The sequence below is a fragment of the Apteryx rowi genome, unplaced genomic scaffold, assembly GCF_003343035.1.
Source record: "Apteryx rowi isolate R43461 unplaced genomic scaffold, aptRow1 scaffold_37, whole genome shotgun sequence".
NCBI classification, from domain to species: domain Eukaryota; kingdom Metazoa; phylum Chordata; class Aves; order Apterygiformes; family Apterygidae; genus Apteryx; species Apteryx rowi.
The window spans coordinates 447,946-469,287 of NW_020450196.1; the positions used below are offsets into that span (position 1 = coordinate 447,946).

Genomic DNA, 21,342 nt, shown 5'->3' on the forward strand with positions numbered 1-21,342 from the left:
GCTTCTTTGCATATCTAAAAATGTCTCAATAGGAGGGCAAAATCTGTAGTCTGGCATCCATACTGCATACAACACAAGTAGAGAACAGTGGTGACAGTACAGAAATGCACAGAGGGTTTTCTCTCAGATAAATCAAAATACACAGCAAAAAGACATAGGAGAGATACAGTACATACAGGGAGTTGCTCTGGGCAATAATACACTTCATAACAACAGAAAATAGTGTTACTTTTTTGCTGTTTTCTTTTAGGCCATATAAAATGTTTCCTCCACATTTTCTTTAACAGTCATGAGATTATCACAGTCAGTGCAACAGATGTTGGTCTCCAGGAAGCATGGCCTGATCCTGTAAAACCTGCTTTCTCATGTGAAGACCCTTTGAAATCAGTGGGATTTAGGAAAATAGGGATTTGCAGGATTAGGTCTACAGTCTAGAGATTCTGCAGTACTTCAGTCATATGTGTTCTAGTTTTGTTGCTTAGGAACCCAATACACCAGAATAGCTTCTGAACCAACCAAAGGGCTTTTACAAATGTTGTATTAACCTGAACACATTCCTTGCAACATGAACTCCACATCAGATCTTCACACYACTGTAAAACAACCCCATCTAATGGGTCTTACAGAGATCAGACCCAACACACATCTACTGCACTGTCCACTTTATTTAAGGAATTGGGGGAAAGAAATAGGATTTTTTTAAGATTCTGTTCGTCGTCTTCTTCCTCCCTTTTTTTTCCTTTTTTCCCAAAATGGAACACAACACTCAATATGCATATTGTCCTTTCCCAACTTCAAAACCTGSAGCTGGAAGCACTTCCTATAAAGTAGCTTTGGGTTACCATGGAGATGGAAGAAGAGTACAGCTAAGTCACCAGAAATGTCTAGAGCAAGGCTTTCCAGATAAGTTTCCTTCAGTATCACTGGCAATGGAGATGGTAGCCATGCTTGCTATTCTTTCATGCCTAACCCAGTCCTGGCATCCTGCACAAGTTTTGGCAGTAGTTGGATTATTACTACCATTAACACTGGCAGGAAAACACCAACAGTTCATGGCCACCAAGCAGCCAACAGGTTACAGACATTGAAAAAAGCTGATGAGTGGTAACTGCCTCTGCAGAGACACTTAGTCTGGGAACCTGGGAAATGCCAGTGCTAGTTACTCTGCATCTCACATAAGTGCCAGCTAGAAATATGCTGGTATGTACCACTTTGAAATAGGTCATGTGCTGTTCATGATACATAGAAAACAGACTTGGGAACCAAAGAAAGGCATCCATGTCAGTAAAATATGTAATGAAAAGGAAGTATGCCAAATGCCTTCCACCCAAACTGGAAACTATGGATCAAAAACCAACAAACATAGTCAGATTGCTATATGTATATTATTATTTATTATTAGCATTCTGCACCACACACAAAACTGAGAGATGTTCAAAAGACCCTGATCTGGTTACTCCAACAGGCATATTCTTCTAGAGTAGGTCCACATCACCCTGTGGAGAACCCACAGGAGCAGGTTACATTAAACCAAGTGGAGATACCACATCAATGCAGTTATGCTGGTGTTAGGACCTAAGTGGGCTTGCTCAGACCTCACACTGCTACCTCTATGCATCACTGCTCTGTAGCATGTAGGTACACTTTAGTAGGATCAAATTGCAAAATTCTAGAACCCTTTTTTGCAACTTATATGCAATATGTAGATTAACCACTAAATTCTGTTCTGTGTATTCTGACATCTGTTTTCAGTGCATTACAATGAAATCTGGGGCTTCATACATATATTTGCTATAATAAAACTGTCAGTAATCACTGCTTTCCAAAATATGGTCCATAACCATTACTATTCAGTGGTCTCATCTGCATGATCTAATATTGTTGCTTTATGGTGTTTCTTCTTAACTGTGTCAGTTGGCCCCAGGCACAGGGTGCCTATCAATGGCAAGAGAAGTGTCATGAGCATGTGAAAGACAGAACATCTCGTTATATCTTAATATGGAATTTAACAAAAAGTCTATGTATAGCACTCTCTGTAGGTTCTTCACCAGATGGAAGAGAGTTCTTGTTAATGTTCATCCTACTGTGATACACTTCAGCAAGCCCAAGTTACCATTAATATGACTTAAATTTTGACAAGGTCAAACCTTGCTGGACTATATTTAAAAACACTTTTATCTCACTGCAATAGGATAATGTGTTCTAAGATTATATGCTGCAGGAACATAAGACTCTTCCACTGATGCAGCCTAGGCTCAGAAACTAATGCCCTACACTACGCTTCAAGTTAATTACTGCTGAACAGTGCACGAGTACAGCATAGGACTATCGACACAGTACCAGGAGAATTAGTATGCCCTTTTGATCAAAGAAAACTAGGACCAGCAATATCCAGAAAAGTAACTACAAAACTGCAAAGCTCTGAGAGGAATTTTGGGTGATTTTATTTGTTCATTATTTGTGAAGTCAAAGCTCCATAAAGGAGCAAATTTGACTACAACATTGAAATTACAGGACCATGAGGTTACAAAGGAGATCAAGATGTCACCTGAACCATCTGTCTGCTGGACAATTTGATCAAGTTTAACCATGCCATTTTGGTAAATGCATGCTAAACCTGTCCTTGAAGCCCTCCAGTGATGAACATTCTCCTCTGCCAGTATATTCTGCACTCATCATTAGAAAGTTTTTGGTTTTGTTTTTTTTTTTCTGAACACAGTCTTTCTGGATGAAATGTAAGGCCTTTATTTCTTGTCCTACCTACAAGGTTCATAGGTAGGCTGATCAGAAGACTAGAAAGCTTCTCACACTTTTTTTTTTTCTGATGGGTACAAGTGTGTCCAAAACTGGACACAGTTAAACACCATTACACCATTACTCCTTCCAGTTGCAATTAGTGGTTTTGTAAGTCTTTCTAACAATTGTTTTAACTCTGTTCTGGTTCCCAGTATTGAACAGTCCAATATCATTATTTGACCCTACAACGATCCTTGTCCTAAACCTGAAATAGGGTTTTCAATGCACATGCTTGTTGAAGGACAAACAACAGATTAATTGCTGGCCCTAATGCTGTGTTTGTGAGTGCTAAGAAGTCACTCCAAATGTTCCAAAATGGATTAATCAAGTATAACGAGTCTATTTAATTACTGAAAGACCAGTGATCCTCATTTTACTATAAGCAGCTTTTCCTTTATTTGGAGTCTGTAAATAGAACAGAAATCATTGCATGACAACTACAATTCATGTCCCAGAATATTCAGGTTGTAGCAGCAATATAGTGAACAGAATACAAGAAGCCAGAGAGGACTCCATACGCACAACTGCATTTCTGCATGGCATTGCAAGATTAGGCGTAAGTTTTTAAATATATCGGCATTCCTTGCTATAGTCAAAATACAGAAACAATTCTTTTTGCTCCATGTAACAATACAATATCCACTTCCTTAAAAAAAAAAGAAATACCAGCAACAATTAAGTCAGCTACACTAATTACACTTAGCTTTTTAAGAGGAAAAGTCCCTCAGGTTTAATAAAATCAAAGTAGTCCATGACTTCTATAACATAAGCCTTTATAGATGGCTGAACTACAGACAGTGAACTCACCTATGAATGCATATATGGTAAAACCAAAACATGATACAGATTACTTTAAATTATGTGTCTGAATCTAGACAGCTCAATCAATTTTCCAATTCTCCTTTCTACTCAAGCTAGTTATTCTTTAACTAGAAGACAAACAATAGAATAACTTKTAATGTTAACCCTCTGTTAGCTGCAAACTGCACTGATTCAATATCACCTGAGGAAGGTACATGTGCAGGCTTTTTTCATTTTTATAAAGTCACTTCTCACTCTTAGAAGCAGACACAGTAACTTTCTAGGTGACAACATGCTACAGCTGAAATATCATCCTAAGGGAAGGAATGAGGAAGGCAGTGACTTAAGGAGGGAAAGTAGATGGCACAATGAATCCAAAAAGGCACAAGTTCTAATTAAGGATTTTGGATCGCTTCACTGCCTCAGGCAAATTCAGCCCTCCAAAACAAGGCCCAGGAATAAACTATTACAAAAAGATACAAGCTATTAAAAAAACTGAGCAATGGGCTCSCTCTCAACTCCCTTACGACCCCGACCTGCCCACGTTATCAGTAAGATGAAACAGGATGACCAGCGTATTCTAGACTCAAATGTACTGTTATATTAGCTTGGGTTTCACCTCACACTTCAGACCAGACTCCTGACCATCCATCCTGTTTCCATGCAGGTATGCTCTGTTCTCAGCTACTTGCTCAACAGWCTGAAAAGCTTGGGCGTTGGGGTGGAGGGGTGAAGACTGAACCAGACTGAACCCAAACGCCACTCCACCAGGCACCCAAGCTACATCCTCCAGCTAGGAACATGCCCAAGATGATTGTGTCTTTCATCTTTCTATCTAAAGTATTGTTTCTTTCTGCTATGTCTGAGCAACTGAGGCCACACGTGGACTTCTAACAGTATCACAGCACATCACAGCTGTCTGAGCATGCCAAAACCCCTGTACCGTGGTCCCACCCTGGAGGGCCAGCCTGCGGGCTGAAACACATGTGACTTTGACGACTGCTCCCACCACAAACAAACTTCTGTGGCAGACTCACTCCGCTAAGCAGTTTCTCCCCCACCGCCTCGCCCACGGCGCAGCACCACCGCAGGGCTCGTGGTGGAGGAATGCTTTGTGCTGGCCTTCCAAGCTTGGGCAAGTTTCTTCCGTCTGGGCATGAGAAAACCAGGGTAAGACATTTCTTTGCAACACAGAGCCCGTTTTGGGGCTGGGCACAGGCACACTGATTGTGCTTGCAGTGAAATACAGGCAGGGTTGTAACTTTTCAGCTGGTACATATCTGAGTATTTCGCAACCCCCCACCGAGGCAGCGCTACATCACATGGTGGTTGCCCCTGAGGACCTGAGGTGCAGAGAGACTAAGCAACCTGCCGGAGGTCATCCAGGCACCCACAGCGGGATGGAGACCAAGCCAAGGATTTCTAAGTCTCTGGCCTGGCATCTGAACACTGAGTCATACTTTACATTGTCATCACAGCGATACCATTCAAGCTCCTTGCGTCAGCATTCCCACCCTCTTCCTTCAAAGGAACTATAGAACAGCAATTAAAAATCAGATCTAGATTGTAGAGTTTCACACTGAAAGAAAATGTTTGGTCATTTACAAGTGCATGGAACACAAGTGTACATACACATACAATCTCTTTTGTTTTTTTGCAAAAAAAATTGATCAATCGACAAAGAAATCACCTGGACTGAGGAAATAAACATGATCATACAATGCAAAAGTCACACATAGTGCTGTGAAAGAAAATATATTTTAAATGAAGTTAATTAGAATAAACCTACTTGCATGAGCACAGCTTTTAGGCTTAAGAACATACCAATTATCTAAAGACCACTGGATTACAAATTTACTACCATTTTATGYGGATGCCAGTACTACCATATGAGCTTTCTTAAATCAGCATGGTCATATCATGCCATCAGCTTTTTTTTAAAAAACAGATCCAGTCACTGGTTTCAAAAGGCAAGGCTTCCTAAAACTGCTGCACAATACAGCAGCTGAATAGATGCAATAACCATCTCAAGAAAGTAGGCTGTCCTATCAGTCAAATTGTAGGTTATTACAGAAAGCACAAAACCTAAATCAAGGACTTGACATTAGAATCAGGGACATTCATGGCAGGCAGTCTGTCAGGACATGGGGCTGATGACTCCCTGTCACACCAGGAGTAGCTCATAAGTACAAGTAGTTTTCATTAGAAACAAAGAGTTTCACAAAAAATACAGAAGACAAAGATCACTCTTTCGCCCCTTGTAATACAGCTCGATATAGCATCAAACATAGCGTATAAAATATTTTGCTTTAGAGACCACAGTTACTCTTGAATTCAACGTGGGTCTTTCTTTAAAAAAGCAATGTTCTTAAGAAACCTTAGAGCCACTTCTGACACTGATATGAGATGTTCCTCCATTTAATGTCAAGAAATTATTTTGATCACATTTTTTTCTAAAACCTGAAGTAACGTGTGCACACACGACATTTGCATCATAAAATATTTTCAAACCTGAACCTTCTTTCCAATGYGTCCCACTCAAATAATGCTCACACYGTGAAATAAGAGCACACAACCGACGAAGAGTTGCGGGTACTTTCTCTTGAAAAAAGGTTACGAATCTCTGCACCCTAGAAAAGCAGAGTCCCGCTGCAAAGAGAAAGACGTGCCCCTCTGGCCGCTAGAAATCCTGCTGCCACCTCTGCGGCGAGGGAGGGCTGTCAGCGCGTCCCCGGCGCTGCCGGCCGACGAAAGGGGCGACGCGACGCCTGCGGCCAGACCAGACCACCTCGCGCAGAGGAGGCAGCCGCCGCGCAGCGACGCCGGACACCCGTGCGGTGCGGTGCGGGGCCGGGGCCGGGGCCGGGGCCGGGGCCGAGGCCTCCTCGTCAGCTCCCGCCACGAAGAAGCGGAGGAGGCGGCGGCCCGCGCGCAGCGGGAAGGTCAAGCGGCTCGTAGCCGCTCCGCGACCCACACAAGCCAAGGTCAAGAGATTCGGGCAGCGAGCTTGGCCCGGGCATAAGTCACAGCGCAAATGAATTGTTTTAACAAATCAGCTCTGGTCAATTAAACCGAACACGACACGTTGCATCGCRTAGCTGGGTTCTTGACACTAAGGCCAGGAGCTGAGGCCAGCCTCGTAAAACACGTCTTTTAACATGGCATAACAAATCTAAGGTAATCCATCCAGAAACTGCAGATGCCAGAATAATAAAATACAAGTTGTCCTGAGTGGAGATGTTTTCACACTTTTAAATCAGAGACACAGGGGTACAGTCATCCTTTCAATATAGCTGGCATTACTTTCAATGGCATTAATCATACAATGGAAAATTGCTGCTGCAGAAAATACGCTTGCTATCTATCAGATGCAAGGCACTTCCAAAAAAAAATCTTCTAAGCAAATCCAGCATTTTCTTGTTACTTGTTTCACCAAAAATTCAAGCTGAAAACGGTTTGGTATTTTTGTCCAATATAATCCACACACAAAAAATGTAGTCTACAAATATTTTAATTATGTTTAATTTCTAAAGCCATGGAGTCTGTAATTACTAGATTCAAATATGTGCACATCTCTTTATTTCTATGTTAAAGAAAAATGTATCAATAGTTAATTCTATGAGTTGTTCTCGGTGAATATTTTCTGAAGAATACTGCAAGATATCTGACTAATGAGTAAAATACAATGCTATATTTAAGATAAATAGGTTATATTTATCTTTCACTTGTATAAATCCGTGCCTTACAAAAATATGTGTAGAAATTCAGGTTAATAAAAGATTGAAGATTGAGACGACAAATATATAACCAAGATGTTCAAGAACTAAATATTCAAAATTCATCATTGTCAAACTGCAAATAATATGGAATTATACTTATTTGCACAAAACATTTGAGTTAAGCATATATTAGAAAACTTTTTTTAATTTCCCAGCAGACACACTGAGTTTCTCAAACAGAGCTGACTAACCATTCATTTTTGTATTTGATTTTGCTGTTCAGTCTTTAAGGAAGAAAAAGGGAATCCTTTTGTTCAATTTCCATATGTATTTTTTYGGGAGGAAATAATTAAAAGGCACCTTTGAAGTCATAAAGATTCCTTTACTATCGGTACCTCTAGAACTGGAAAGGACACAGAGAAATTTAAGTTTCCTCTGCTTTGGAGACACATAGTTACTGTTAAAAGGTATACGGCTTCTCTTACAGAGAAGAACCCTTAACGGCTGAACGGGCTTCAGATAAGCTTTCAAGCTATTCATTGCCCAGTGCTGTACCACAGTAACTTACCCTTTATTTCAACTACATTTCTTAAAGGAAAAAAAGTTTAAAAGGTCCCAAGCACTTTATGTAGTTAGGGAGGACCTAACATTGAAACGATTCAGATGTCTCTCTAATTTTAAGTCACTTTTTTCACAGGAGGAGAGGCACAGGGGGTGAGAGGGATGTAACATGTAGGAGGCATGGGGCACACAGGTGAGAGGTCTAGTATTCAGGCTGGCTAAAAATGTCCCAAAACACTATCACTGGTATAAAACACATTTTAGATTATCAACCCTCCTTCAGATAGAATCTCCCACAAAAGTAAAATTTGAAATGCGTATCTCCCATTGACTGTGAGAAAAGCTAAAACAAAAGYCATATGCCAATAATGATGTTCATAAGAAATTGCTAAAGAAATATAATTAGAAAAAAAAGCACAATATACTTCCAAAAAAATTCTCTGCAAGAGAGCTTGGGAAAAAAAGAGCTTTCAAGCAAAAACTGATCTTTTTATAATACAAAAAAGTGGGAAAAAAGATCGACAGCTATACTAGAAGACTGTTCACTCAGTATCCACCTACTGTACAATATACACACCCAAATCAATTCTCTTTTCTCTTGGACAAAGCTAATAATCTAAGATTTATTTCCCGTTTACTAGCTTCTGAGCCTCTTAAACCTCCCCCTCTAATCCAGGCTCATGTCTATGAGCCAGGTTATTAGCAACTATTTGTAGAAGTTCTGAGTGTAAAAAAAAAAAAAGACAGACAGACAGAGGAAGAGAGGGAGAGAGGGAAAGAAAGAGAGACTAAAACCATGAAACCTCCCTATAAAGAATAACATCTTGTTACTGTCAGACAAACTCTGGCTAATCACTCAGGCCTTTTTCCCTTTTCACATTCACTTAGCATCTGAAAAGTGTCTCCAGGTAAGAAACTTCTTCTCTGTCCCAAAATGGAAGTAACAAGCCTATTCAGTTAAGTTAGCCATTTAACTTCATCTTGAGATCATCCAATCCTAGTGATTACAGCAAAGCAACATGATGAGAATGGGATATATTTCTTTAGGAAGCCTCTTGAGCTGTTGTGTTTGGTGCTACAGTGTGCTGCTCTAAGAACCAGAGCTTCTGGGAGCCACCAGCCCTTGGGATTTCTGAAATACTCCTCTACTGAAGACATGGAGGAGGAGGAGGAGGAGGAGGAGGAGGAGGAGGAGAAGGAGGGAAGAAACAAAGGCTAGAAGAGATGTGGACTCGACAGCAATCTGGTGCAATAAACTTTAAAATCCAACCTGCTGTGGCATTAGTGTTTAATTATTTCAGTGAAGCTTTCAAAGTTCTAACAGATTCAATATGCATGAAAATAAAGAAATTTAAAATATTCATCTCAACCTTTTATTTGAAGTATTTATTTTATGAAYTAGTGGCCTTATTTATAGGTTTGAAGAAGCCTTTTTGCCCCCAATATTGTTCTTCTGTTTGCAACCACTGTGAAGAAAGAATCTTCCTTTTTGTTTTCTATTCTTTTCTTTGTTATTCAATAGCTTTTTGCTATTGATCTAAATGTGATTCATAAATTAACACTGATTGCTTAATTTTCAACTGGTTGTACACAATTTACTTAACTGTAAGTTTCCTTTGTGTTAAACACAATTAATGTTATTTAATCAGGTGAAAACGACCCCCCTAGTGTAGCAGGTAGAAGAAACCAGAACAGATTGAGCAAAAAGCCCSTTCTTAAAGTATATGTATTTCATTCATGCCTGGAATGTTAAAATTAAATATACAAACTTCTTTTTTCTTTCTCACCAACCTGTCATAACACCCACAGCCCTGCTCTGACAGAAACTAAATGAAAAAAAAGCTACCCATTTTGAATTTTCCGTTGCTACTATTCAAATCTCAGTTCACACATACATATTCTGAAAAATGAAAAATGATGGGTGATCTTTCTAAATGTTTGATTTCCTACATATCCACATGCAAAATCTCTATAATCACTCAAAAAGCATTATTATGCCCATATAAAAATCAAATTAACTGCCGTCTTTTAATGATAAATGCATTTCCTGCCTGATATTTTCAGCACATTTGATGTATTCCAAAAAAGTAATCATCCTATATTTTACATTAGAGAACTAGAAAAGACATCAGTATGGTGTTTTTGCAGTAGACAAAAAAGTTTTCTAAATTGTATTTTCTACACCCCTGACCAGACTGGAATTGCTCAAAGTATACCAAAGCTTTGTAAAAGTTTATTATTCTCTGTCAGATTATTATACTACAAAAAGCTCTTCTCAGATGAGAATGGATAAAACATTAAACTCATACATCTGCTCCTGCACTGGCTCTTTGATTCAAAACTGAGATTTGTTTTAACACAAGGGATCAGCATGTCGTTTCAGCGTGTAAGTGAAAAGCTTCTAGAGCATCTAGACACCTATAGGTGCAGACAGGAATAAGCTCTATATCCTGTTGTTTCCAGCATAACTACCAATTTGTTGCGTAAACTCCAACAAATCACCTTGTGCCTTGACGTACCCTATTGCAAAACAGGTAGAATGTTCAATTGTATGTTCCCATATAAAGCATTCAGAAGGAGGCAGATCGTTAAAGCTAATGGAACTAGGAACAATTAGCAGCTCAACAGATTGATTGATCTTTCCAGGCCTAGTTCTTTTATTAATTGCACGTGGAAGCATCAATGCACACAAGAAATGCAAACCCTTGCCCAAAACCCATCAGGTTGGTGTGACACTTTTAATATATGAATATTATATGAACCGTACAGAAAGGAGGCTATTCAGGAACTATTTGGGGTGTGATTTTAAATGGAATTTCTTACATTCACAGTGGACTAACCAAAAGAATTTCATATATCATTTTAAAATATAAAAAGTATTATTTTGATATTCCTGTAAAAGCAGTTTTCTAAGACGTTTACCAAATGTAACATAAAGCATTATTTAAGAATGATCACAGAAACCTATCTCAAAATTTGAGCTCCCTATAAAAATAGATCCAATACCGCCATTCAATAGAGGATGACCAATTGTCAGTGCTAAGCTAGGCTAAAATCTGTTTCAAGACGATGCAGATGCGGCATAGAAACTTCTGCGCTCTGGCTGAGGTTATCCGAAAACGTGCTTAATAGCAAGCACAAAGCACACTGCAAAAATCAGTAGGCCGGAGTGAGTTACTTTAAACTGCAGCCGGCTGCAGCCATGTGGTGCGCGCGCAGCGCCCGCGCACCGCAGCCGCTATCTCCCAAGATCTGCAGGCTTCCCCGTGGCACCGCGCACAGATGCATCTGCGCACAGCGCCCACCCCACCTCACCGGCACAGAGCCGGCCCTCTCCCCGCTCTCCCCCTTGCTCTTTTTCTTTTCTTCTTCTTGCCTTTCTTTTTTTTTTTCCCTCTTCCCAAACAGACAGGACACAGTCTGGCGATTCAGGGACTCACATAGGCCAGACTTCCTTCTGTGCAGCCCTTTGGGTAGAACTGCTAATCCTTCTTATTAATTAACGAGATAATAGTGGTTAACCGGAAAGCAATATTAATGCTAACTATCTAGCAAACTTCCAGCAGAAATGATTTAGCCTTTTCACTGATTTCCTGGTAAGAAAAATCATGCAGCTGGAACTGCAACAGCATCCTGATGTTTTAAGAACTTAAAAAATTCATAAGTTGTCTGAACAGCATCAGACTAAGAAGATCTGTATCTATTTTTCGCTCTCGTTCTTGGATAGCTTAAAAGATCGTCCCCTCAACTTCAGATTTTATCAACAGCTGGGGATGCAGGCTCCCCCCARTTATATCACTCTTGGACGAGGACAAAGGAGACCGTAAACAGTAACATGACTGATCTGAGAAATGCACTGTGAGAGGTGCACGCATTAAAACACTTACAAACGTTCAGTACATTTACCATCGCTTCAGCCCTTTAGGCTCCCAAAACATTTCTCAGGATCTGCTATGCCTCATTCAGTACATGTTGAAATATCTAATAGCAAGTTTGCACATTATTTATGCTGCAGAAAATAAAAACAGCAGAGACAACGGGGGGTATCAGGAATTCTGCAGATGAGACACACTGCTGCAGATATGTTTTAGAAAAACAGGAGTGCAATTTTTTTCTTCCATCAGCCACTGTAAGACTAAGTAAAACATCTATAAGGAGAAGGGATTTATATTATCTGGGTTCTGTTGCAGCAAACAAGTACTGCGGCTTTCATTCAACGATTGTCAAAAACTTTCCAATGTGCCCACTGCAATGCGGATGCCAACCAACGAATCAAAGGCATTCAGCAACGAGACAAAGAGGGTCTGATGCCAACCTCGGTGCCACTGGCAACCATTATTGGCACCGAGCACATTGTCTGCCGTTTTTTTCTGCTCTCCTGGCACTTGACGAACAAAATGGCGGTTCCCGGGGCCGCGGCGGCAGCACGAGCCCTGCGCTGGTGGAGTCAAATGCCACCAAAAGATTTTATAGGGGCTGCGGCGCGTTTCGGACCAAGCCATGGAGGCTCGCTGGTGCCTGACAAAAATACGGTTTTGTCAACAGAAGCAACGATCTTGTCATTTTCAAGGTTTGGGCTTTTTTTAAAAAAAACTTTGGGGGGGGGCGTGGGGGGACCCTGATGCGCAGAACAAGCAGAACCCCACAGAAATGTATTATCTTAAGGATAATGTTGATGCTAAACACTGACTGCAGTGCGTAGTTCCCATTTTCTTTCTCCGTTTCAGTCAAAGGAACTGCATTGCAACCTATGTCAAACCGCTTTTTTTTTTTTTTTTTTTTTTTTTAAGATCCAGAAACACAAGAAGGTGAGAGAAGAGGGGAAAAGAGGCTGAGCGCTGAGGGAGAGGAGCGAAAAGGAGAACCCCATGAAGTTGGTCAAAGACAAAGCTTGATACGTTGGTCCTTATTTCTTCCTTCAAGACAGACATGGAAGTAGAAGCCCTTTTTATAAAGAACGGAAAGGATTATTGACACTTCTAGATCTGGAAATTGTCAATATATTGTAACATTACTCTGCACTGCAATGCGGATGCCAACCAACAAATCACAGGCATCCTAGGCTAAACAAAGAGGGTCTGATGCCAATCCTGGTGCCACTGGCAACCATCACTGGCACTCAAACTATCCTTCCTCCTCTTTTTTCTCCCTTTTTTTTTTAAGCAGCAAAAAACACAGTACTTTGCCTCTTTATTCATTTTATTTGCTAATTCCTTCTTCATATTTCTTTCAGGGACCAAATTGTTTCTATTTCTCTACTTAGTTTTATTTGACACCATTACTCAGGTTTTTATATTCTAAAAGAGAAATAAAAAGCAAAACAGAATGAGCAAGATGCAGCGTTTTGATTGACTTCACGCTTATCTTTTACAAAGCCTGGTATTCTTAATCAAGTGCACTACAAAGTGCCACAATTAACCTGCTTTCAATGAGGATAGAGAATCAAAGTTTGACAAAAGGAAAAAAAAATTACTAAGATAACTTAATATGACTTCCTCAAGAAGAGARCCACCAGATGTTAGCAGAAGATTTACTGCAAAGCAGCAACAGAGATACAAAATACATGCAGTTTACAATAAACAAAAGGGTCTACTAAGGGTGACTTGATACAAAGAAATCAGCCAGCTTCATCTGCCAGTGTATTCTCTTCTTACAGCTTCTTATAACTTTGGAAGTCATAACATTACAGTATGCTTATCTTACTCATTCCTATTTAGATAAACGTTTTGAATATACTCCTATCCTCAGTCCATTTAAATTAATAAAATCAGCAACTGCTCTGCAATTTTTTCTCCTATTTCAAGTTACAGACTTCCCACGACTTAAAAATCCACACTGTATAAGGGTACGCTGACCCCAGTTTCTTTGGCTCAAGAGCTACTTGAACTATTTTGCCTCCCTTTGTAGTTTTGACTATCACAGAGAGGTAAATGCGTCAGAATTAATCAGTGAGCTATGTCTTGAAACGTATGTATTCAAAATACCATTTGACGTTTCCTGCACAAAAGCGGTTGAAAGGTACAAATCATATACAGTTAAGATATTTTGTTTGATGCTGTCACAGCAAGCTTTCTTTCTATGTCRTTGGGGATCAGATTTACCAGACTGCGCAGCTACTTAAAGTCACTGCAAAACATTTAAGTGTTGTATACATTGTCTACTGCTGTGGAAAAAAAAATGTAATAAACACAAGCAGGACGAAAGACAATGAACCATATTTTTTCACAACGAATAATCTAAAAAGTCGGACTATATTTTTATGTTCATGTAAACATAGAGCACCATTTGGATAATTAAATTCTAAAACACAAATTCATTAAAAGTAAAAAGTTTGTGTTGTGTATCTTTTCTCGTAAAGAATGAATACACACAGATGATAACAAAAACCTATAACCAAAAAAAGACAGGTGCAATTTTACTTTTTTGTTACTAATAAAATCCATTTGGTTTATTTTTCATTTGAATCCCATAGTTATATATTGAGCATCAGATAACAGCCTACCATCTGCCCTTCTGCAGGCCATTTCTTTCTACCACCAGGCCAAGTTGTGAAATGGCCCGCCATCTGCGGCCGTTCAAACTTTCCCTAGTTTAGATTTGCAGCTAAAAAAGAAATGCTTTATTACTGCTGATCAGTCAGCAGTGCAAAGACTTCTAGAGGATGATACAATCATCAGAAAGAACAAAAATGACCCTTCACAGAGAAAATGCTTTTCACAAGGCTTATAATCTGAGAAAACCTTTATCTGTTCACATCCATTTACGATTTATAGGACCAGCATACGGATATTGCTATCTGAATATGTAATACAACTAGCAGCTTTTTCCCTGATAAATAATTATCGTCAGCTGATTTTCTTTTAATTCAGTAAAACTAGGTTGAAGTAGCTCTTCCTTAGTATACCTGCAACTTCCCATATTTTAATTATCTGCCAAATAAAATCAGCATACCAGTGTGATTATGAAAATATAATGTTCATGGAAAATTCTCTGGAAATATAGCAGTGTGATTCAAACAAGTAACATGAGCTAGTGAGGCAAAATATGAATAAAATGTAAGCATTGTATGCTGTAATTCTGAATACATACAGCATTTGCAAAGCAGTATGTCTTTGATAAAGTTATTTCTTGTTCTATTTTGTAATGGTGAGAAAATCTGCAATTGCTTTTCAAAGTAATCGCAGATTTATCAGTTTAAGGACAAATTGTTGATTATTAGTAGCTAAAAAGATGAGAATAAATATTTTTATTATCTACGCGTTTGTGCAATTGCACATACCTGCATCTGTTGCTAACAGTACTGGGGGGAAAAAAGTGTATAAAAAAAGAATAATGTTTTCTAAAGTTGTAATTGGAAAAAATACACAACGTACTGCCACTCTTTGACAAAAATGGCAACTTCAGAAGAACTAAAGTACTTCCTTGGTATGTCCTACCCTCTCTTGGAAGAGAATATGGCACGTATGTCAAACATATATGCCATTTACACAGGTCTGTAAGAGAGTGTGCATATGTATATACGTATACATGCTGATTTACATATGTATATGTACCCACATTACGTATATCAACCACGGAATAATGTTTCACTGGAAGTCAACCCTTAGGGGAAACAGGGCAACTTGGAATCAAAGTCCGACACACTAACACAAAAAACATGACAGTCTGCTTCCTACCTTGCTCCTGCACGTAGTATGCCAAAAACAAATCAAGCTCCTTGACTGATACTGTTATGTGATGTGGCTGGACGCAAAGTGCTGGATTTGTGCAATGTGGGGATTTCATGAGTCGCTCTCCATCCGTACTTTCCAAGGGGATGCCTTTGAACAGGATCACCATGACTAGATCCAGACGCCAGACTTTGTCAGCCTGTCGCAGGCAGTCGATTCTCCTAATCTTACCCTTCTGGTCAGGATTGGACAATACACAGCATGGGTGCTTCTTCCCAGTCACCGTGAGCACAAAATCCTCTCGGAACTCTTGGCGAATATCTTTGCGCAGCTTGGCGAGGAGCCTGGATGCCCACTTCTGCTTAATTTCGGGCTTCTCACTAAGTAGCTCATCCTTGACTGCTCTTTCCTCGTCCTTTGACATTCGCTTCTCGTGTTTTTTAAAGTACTTGCGTTTTCGAGCCTGAAGGTTGAACCACGTATAGGCAATTGCACGGACATGTGGAAGAAGTGCCTCAATGAACGGGTGAAATTCATCCTGTGGAAAGAATTGGAGGGAAAAAAAGAAGAGAAGAAGAAAACTCAAAGTCAGTATGTTCTCACAACCAAGGCAGCATCACGACAGATTTCCGAAAATCTTAAAGTGAAATCCAAGATGAAGAGAATAAAGACTAAAAATTTAGTTAAAATTTACACAAATTTCTGCACATCTTGTATGCCATTATTATCGCTGTCAGGCAACAGACAATAGTACACGGAGAATCGCACTTTCCCCACATTTCACTCTTTGAAAGAAGCATGTGAAGATTTTATTTTGTATGCCTCCCCTCACTTCATCCCACAATGCTGCACAGACTACATCATTTAAAAAAAAGATGCTGTCAAGATGTTTTATTTCTAACATTTAAATATCTGAGTGAACGGCTAACATCAAGAAAAGTACCATTGCACAAAGAGGACACTATACGGTTTTAAAGAATCTGAGCAGAAACGTTCAGGACGCTGAAGCGAATGCCACAGTTCATTTCTCTTCTCTGTGGTACAGAAACACAAAGCATATACATGCTCAGTGTAATGCCACACAGTTCCCGCTTTTGGAGCATGCTCTCAGCAAGAGACTGCTGGTGGCACAAAGAGCATGCGCCATTAAACTTGATCCATTTTCTTATCAAACGTCCAACATTCCAGCACTGAAACAGCACCATTCCAGTGGTGGTAACTAGAGAAACCAGTATACAGTAAGGGAAAGTGGGCAAAAGACACAGCATGTCGCATAAAAATCCTGAACAGAAGCTCTGTACTTTCAGCTCTTCAGGCTTCCCTCCCACCACCCCCAAACTCTGTGAAATAAGAGTTTATGAAGTTGAGAACAAAAATTACATTAATGTTCTTCCGGCAGCTCCACTATGGGATTTGAAGCCCCACAGAGTCGGTTAATTTGTTAACTGATCACATGAGTGTGGCAATTATTCTAAACCCCTTAAAAATCAATCGGAGGTGTACAATGAAAAATGGCAACTTGGCACAAACTTTGCATTCTTTGTGTTTCTGCATGCTGTGGCAGAGTGACATTACGAGTGCACCACTGGTCAAACACTGCTTTTGTGAAATCCATGCAATTTATTTACAGTTCTAAAATATTCCTTCCTGTCATCTGGCTTCACCTGCAAGTTCTTATCTTCTGCCTAGTAGCAGTACGTATTGCATTAAGGAGGTAACGCTTAGTTGTCATCTACAAGTACATCCTATAGCAATTAAATTAATTCATTTTATCTACTTTAAGTATCATCCTACACATCCATGTTAATGTCTGAATAGGCCTTTCCAAAATGTAATGCCTCCTTCCTGTGAACAAATCTGCTGTTTAAAACAGCATGATCTGCTTATCAAACATCATTGCTATATTTTGGCTTGGAAGGGAGACCTGAGGGGAGGTATCTCTCTTTCGGTGTGTACACATATTTGGTTTTAAATACTATGCAGATTGTCATTGTACTGAGTGACACAGTGCAATCAAACTAAGACTTTACCTTTTTTATATGATTACATTCAAGAACACAATTAACAAACTAATATTTTAGCTACGCTGCTAGACAGAGAATGAATTATATTTAATCAGTAGGCTGATTAACTCCATTAAGGTAAAAATGATGAAAGTATAACTAATGGTCTCATAATTATACATAGTTCAGCCTGCCATTGTGGAAGCTTACTGGCCTTCAGGCCAAAAATTTAGTATTTAAATCTTCAAATTTCAAACAAACTTCCAGATTTCCTGAATATTAAAAACCTACTAGATCTAGTTACCATTCTTCCCTACCCACCCTCAAATCAAATAGAAAACAACAGAAAAGTTGCAAACGGTTTATCTATGGCCATGCTATTTTCACAGAAAAAAAGGAAGAGACAATATTGGAACATAATTCAGGACATTAAATGATTGCATTACAGTATGATGCTTAACAAAAAGCCATAACGGCAAAAATTAAACTGATTAGTAGTTTTCAGCAGAGGTTTGAACAATTCTGATACCATACTGGCACATAAAACCAGGCCGTGGAAAGAGTTAAACCACAATCTGTTCTTTGTGTGGGAAGGCAATACTGCTCTGAGTAACCACAGCCCATGATAAGACTTCCCTATCTTCATATGCTTTCTGATGCCATGCTTTTTTTCCCCTCATTTATAACTACTACAGAAAGTTTATTTTCTCACCTACAGAACTCATCTTAATCAAAGCATTTTAATATATATTTTTTTAACATAAGCAGAAAGACTGCACGGTGTTAAATCTTTCCAATTCATTTTAGACTGAATAAAACAGATTTACTACAGATTTTGGAAACTCTAACAGCTGGGAGCTAAAGGGGTGGGGGGTGGGGGGAAGCAGGGGGCTGACAGGCTTTGGGAGAAAAGATTTTCTGTCCCAATATAATTTCTCGTACATCTAAAACAGACTTCAGCATTTATACCTTAAAATGGCAATAAAATTACTATGGAAATAGTCTGCGCTATTAGAATACTACAGATCTAGTTTTCCTTTTTAATAAGAACATGACAACTATTTTGGAATGACTTTACCTTTAGTGACTGCACATAGTATTACCAACAATAACCAATAGTATTTTAAATGCATAAATATTTCATATAGTGAAACACCAGTTTTTAAATTCAGATCTCCAGCGGTTGAATGTTTTGCTTTTAAAAGAGTGGGAAAAAAAAACTTTTTTTTTTTTCACTGTGTTCAGGCTTTTCTTTCATAATATCATTAACTTCTAAAGCTATAAATATATCTGGAAGAGTGTGAAGGAGAAGCACAGCAAAGAACGTCCTGTTCTAAAGCAATATTATCAGATATCTTTGAGAGATTCATTGTGCATCTGGATTCCTTTCAAATGAAACATTACTTGACAAGAAGAAGTGCCCATAAAATGATCCTAAATGGMGATTTGCAATTAATCACACACATTCTTTACTAAACCTCCTAAAAAGCCATCTACTAAATTTGATTCTTCTTCCCTTAATATTCATATAGGCGATACTGAAAAATGATTTTTATGTGGCACTTACCCATGTGCCATACTTGCCCTTGCAATAAAGCAATTTATGGAGGTAAGATTTTCAAATGTCATAATAAATGGCTCAGATGAACCAGTGTGCACTGACAATTTAAACTAAAATGCAAGTTACTTTGAAATACGTATATAGCTTGTAAATAAATTTTAAAAATGCCAATAGTCTAATTGTGTTATAACGATGACGGATAGGCCAGGTTTTCTTTTCGGAATAGATAAAGGGAAAAACACAATGCCCTTCTCTTTCCTTCCACTTTTCTAAACTTTTTATCAATTCATCCAAGTTTGAACTGAGGACCATAAAATAAATATATAAGGCAGAAGTCTAGAAATTTTATACAGAAAACCTCATGTACTCAATTTCCCTGCGTTTCTCTGTGCACAGTGAAACAATATATTTGAGCGAGAAAAGAAAATGACAACATATTTCGAGTTTCCTGGACCACCACATTATGAAAATAAACCATGGTAAAAATATCACAAGAGACCAAGCACTTAAAGGCATGCGGTAACTGCATCCTATCACGCCTCAGCAAGAGAGATAAATGGAGTTTATACTCATTCCAAAACAGTGAAAGAGGAGCACATGGAGGAGGAAGAGAAAAGGACCAAAAAAAAATTAAGTTGCATTTGCTAAGTCTTCATTCTTCTTTATAGATATTTTACACCTAACCAAACTTTTATTGGAATGGTGATGGGTAACATTCCAGTTATGACAATAAGCTTGTCTTAAAACCATACTTTTAGAGGTTAGGCTTGTTTCTAAAAGGTGCTACGATGCAGCCTCGGCGCAAACTGAACTGCTGCTTTAGCAAGGAGCTTGGTCCAAACAGGTGTGCTGTGTCTGGAACTTTTACCAAAACATTTTGTTCTGAGCACATACTACCACAATCAGCATGCCTCTAAATAGCCTTACGGATGGAGAAAACAATAGAGAGAACTTTATTTTAACTCAATCACAACTTAAAATAAGATTCATCAATCTTTTATGTTAAATAAATAAATAACAAAAAGTATAAATTCTCATTTCCACTGTAAGCTTTTTTTTTTTTTTAATTTAGGGAAAGGAAAAGTGACTAAAAATGTCTTATTCATTCTAGAGGGAGAAGATTTCCAAATTAAAATCAAATTGCTGTAATTGTGTTCTATGTATGTATCACTCAATGTGAGCTGTTTCTACATAGCACATGATACACCATGACCGGAAAACATTATGTAGAAGTTATTAACACACGAAAGCAAGAAACTGCTTTCTTGTACTTATTGCTGTAGAAGTGCAGTATTATGTTTTTGTATACACCTAAGTATGGCATTTTAATATAGATCGGTAAAAATCACGATATCTATTACAACTTTGAGGGGAAAAGTCTAAAAAAGCAAACACATAGGAAAAATGTCATTAGAGCAGRAAACAGCAAAATGAACTATCCAGTGTATTAGAGGTGGAAGTGAAAATATGCCTATTTACAAGGTAAAAACTACTTTCTTACGTTTTAGTCTTAGGTATATATTCTTGTGCAGAGAGGTCTTACTGCTTGTCAATAATTTCACAGAATGGACAGCCTATTCAGAATTAATTTTCACCAGCTGTGGAATCAACCGCAAGCAATAATTTCTGTGTGAGTACCTGTAAACATATGTGTGTATCTGTTACACAAAATGCTTCCTGCATATAATATTATTTTTTCTTTTGAATAAGAAATATTTCAGTAGCACTCTTTACCAGTTTTGCGCCACTGAAGTTCACGTTTACTTGCTGAAAATATCCATATCTAAGTCAATCACRCTTAGATGCCAAACAAAATATAAACAATAAAAAATGTGTCAGCCAAAAATCTACAGGACTGTATCCAATCACTGAATAAGCCTTATCATTGTTTTCATCTTCATTCACAATTTATGAACACTTCAGTCCTTCTGCATTACACCGCTTTCCAATTGTGGAATAGCTTAAATCGTATTTATTTATTCGCTAGAGAACTATCGGAGCATTACTGGTTGCTTAATGACAATACAGCACTAGACGATACTTTCGCACATTTTCCTCTTCTTTAGCTGTTTGTTGCACCAATGTGGAAGCAAGCAGTTATCGCCTAATCAGTTTACATCACATCCTCCTAAGACAGACTTCCACAAAAGCTTCCGAAAACTACCCCGGCTCYGCAGGCGCGGCGCCCCGGTGCCCATCTCGGCGGCCGCGCGCGCGGCCCGGCGCGCTCC

The 21,342-nt window shown here is 38.8% G+C and overlaps 1 protein-coding gene across 4 annotated transcripts in view; it reads right to left on the reverse strand.

Moving 5' to 3' along the window:
• Positions 1-21,342, reverse strand: part of NFIB (nuclear factor I B) — a 169,547-nt gene that overhangs the window by 147,111 nt on the left and 1,094 nt on the right. For all 4 annotated transcript variants that reach the window (XM_026073519.1, XM_026073521.1, XM_026073520.1 and 1 more), the window contains exon 2: positions 15,554-16,085. In XM_026073519.1, coding sequence (XP_025929304.1) covers positions 15,554-16,085 — 532 coding nt within the window. The remainder of the gene's footprint in view (positions 1-15,553; positions 16,086-21,342) is intronic.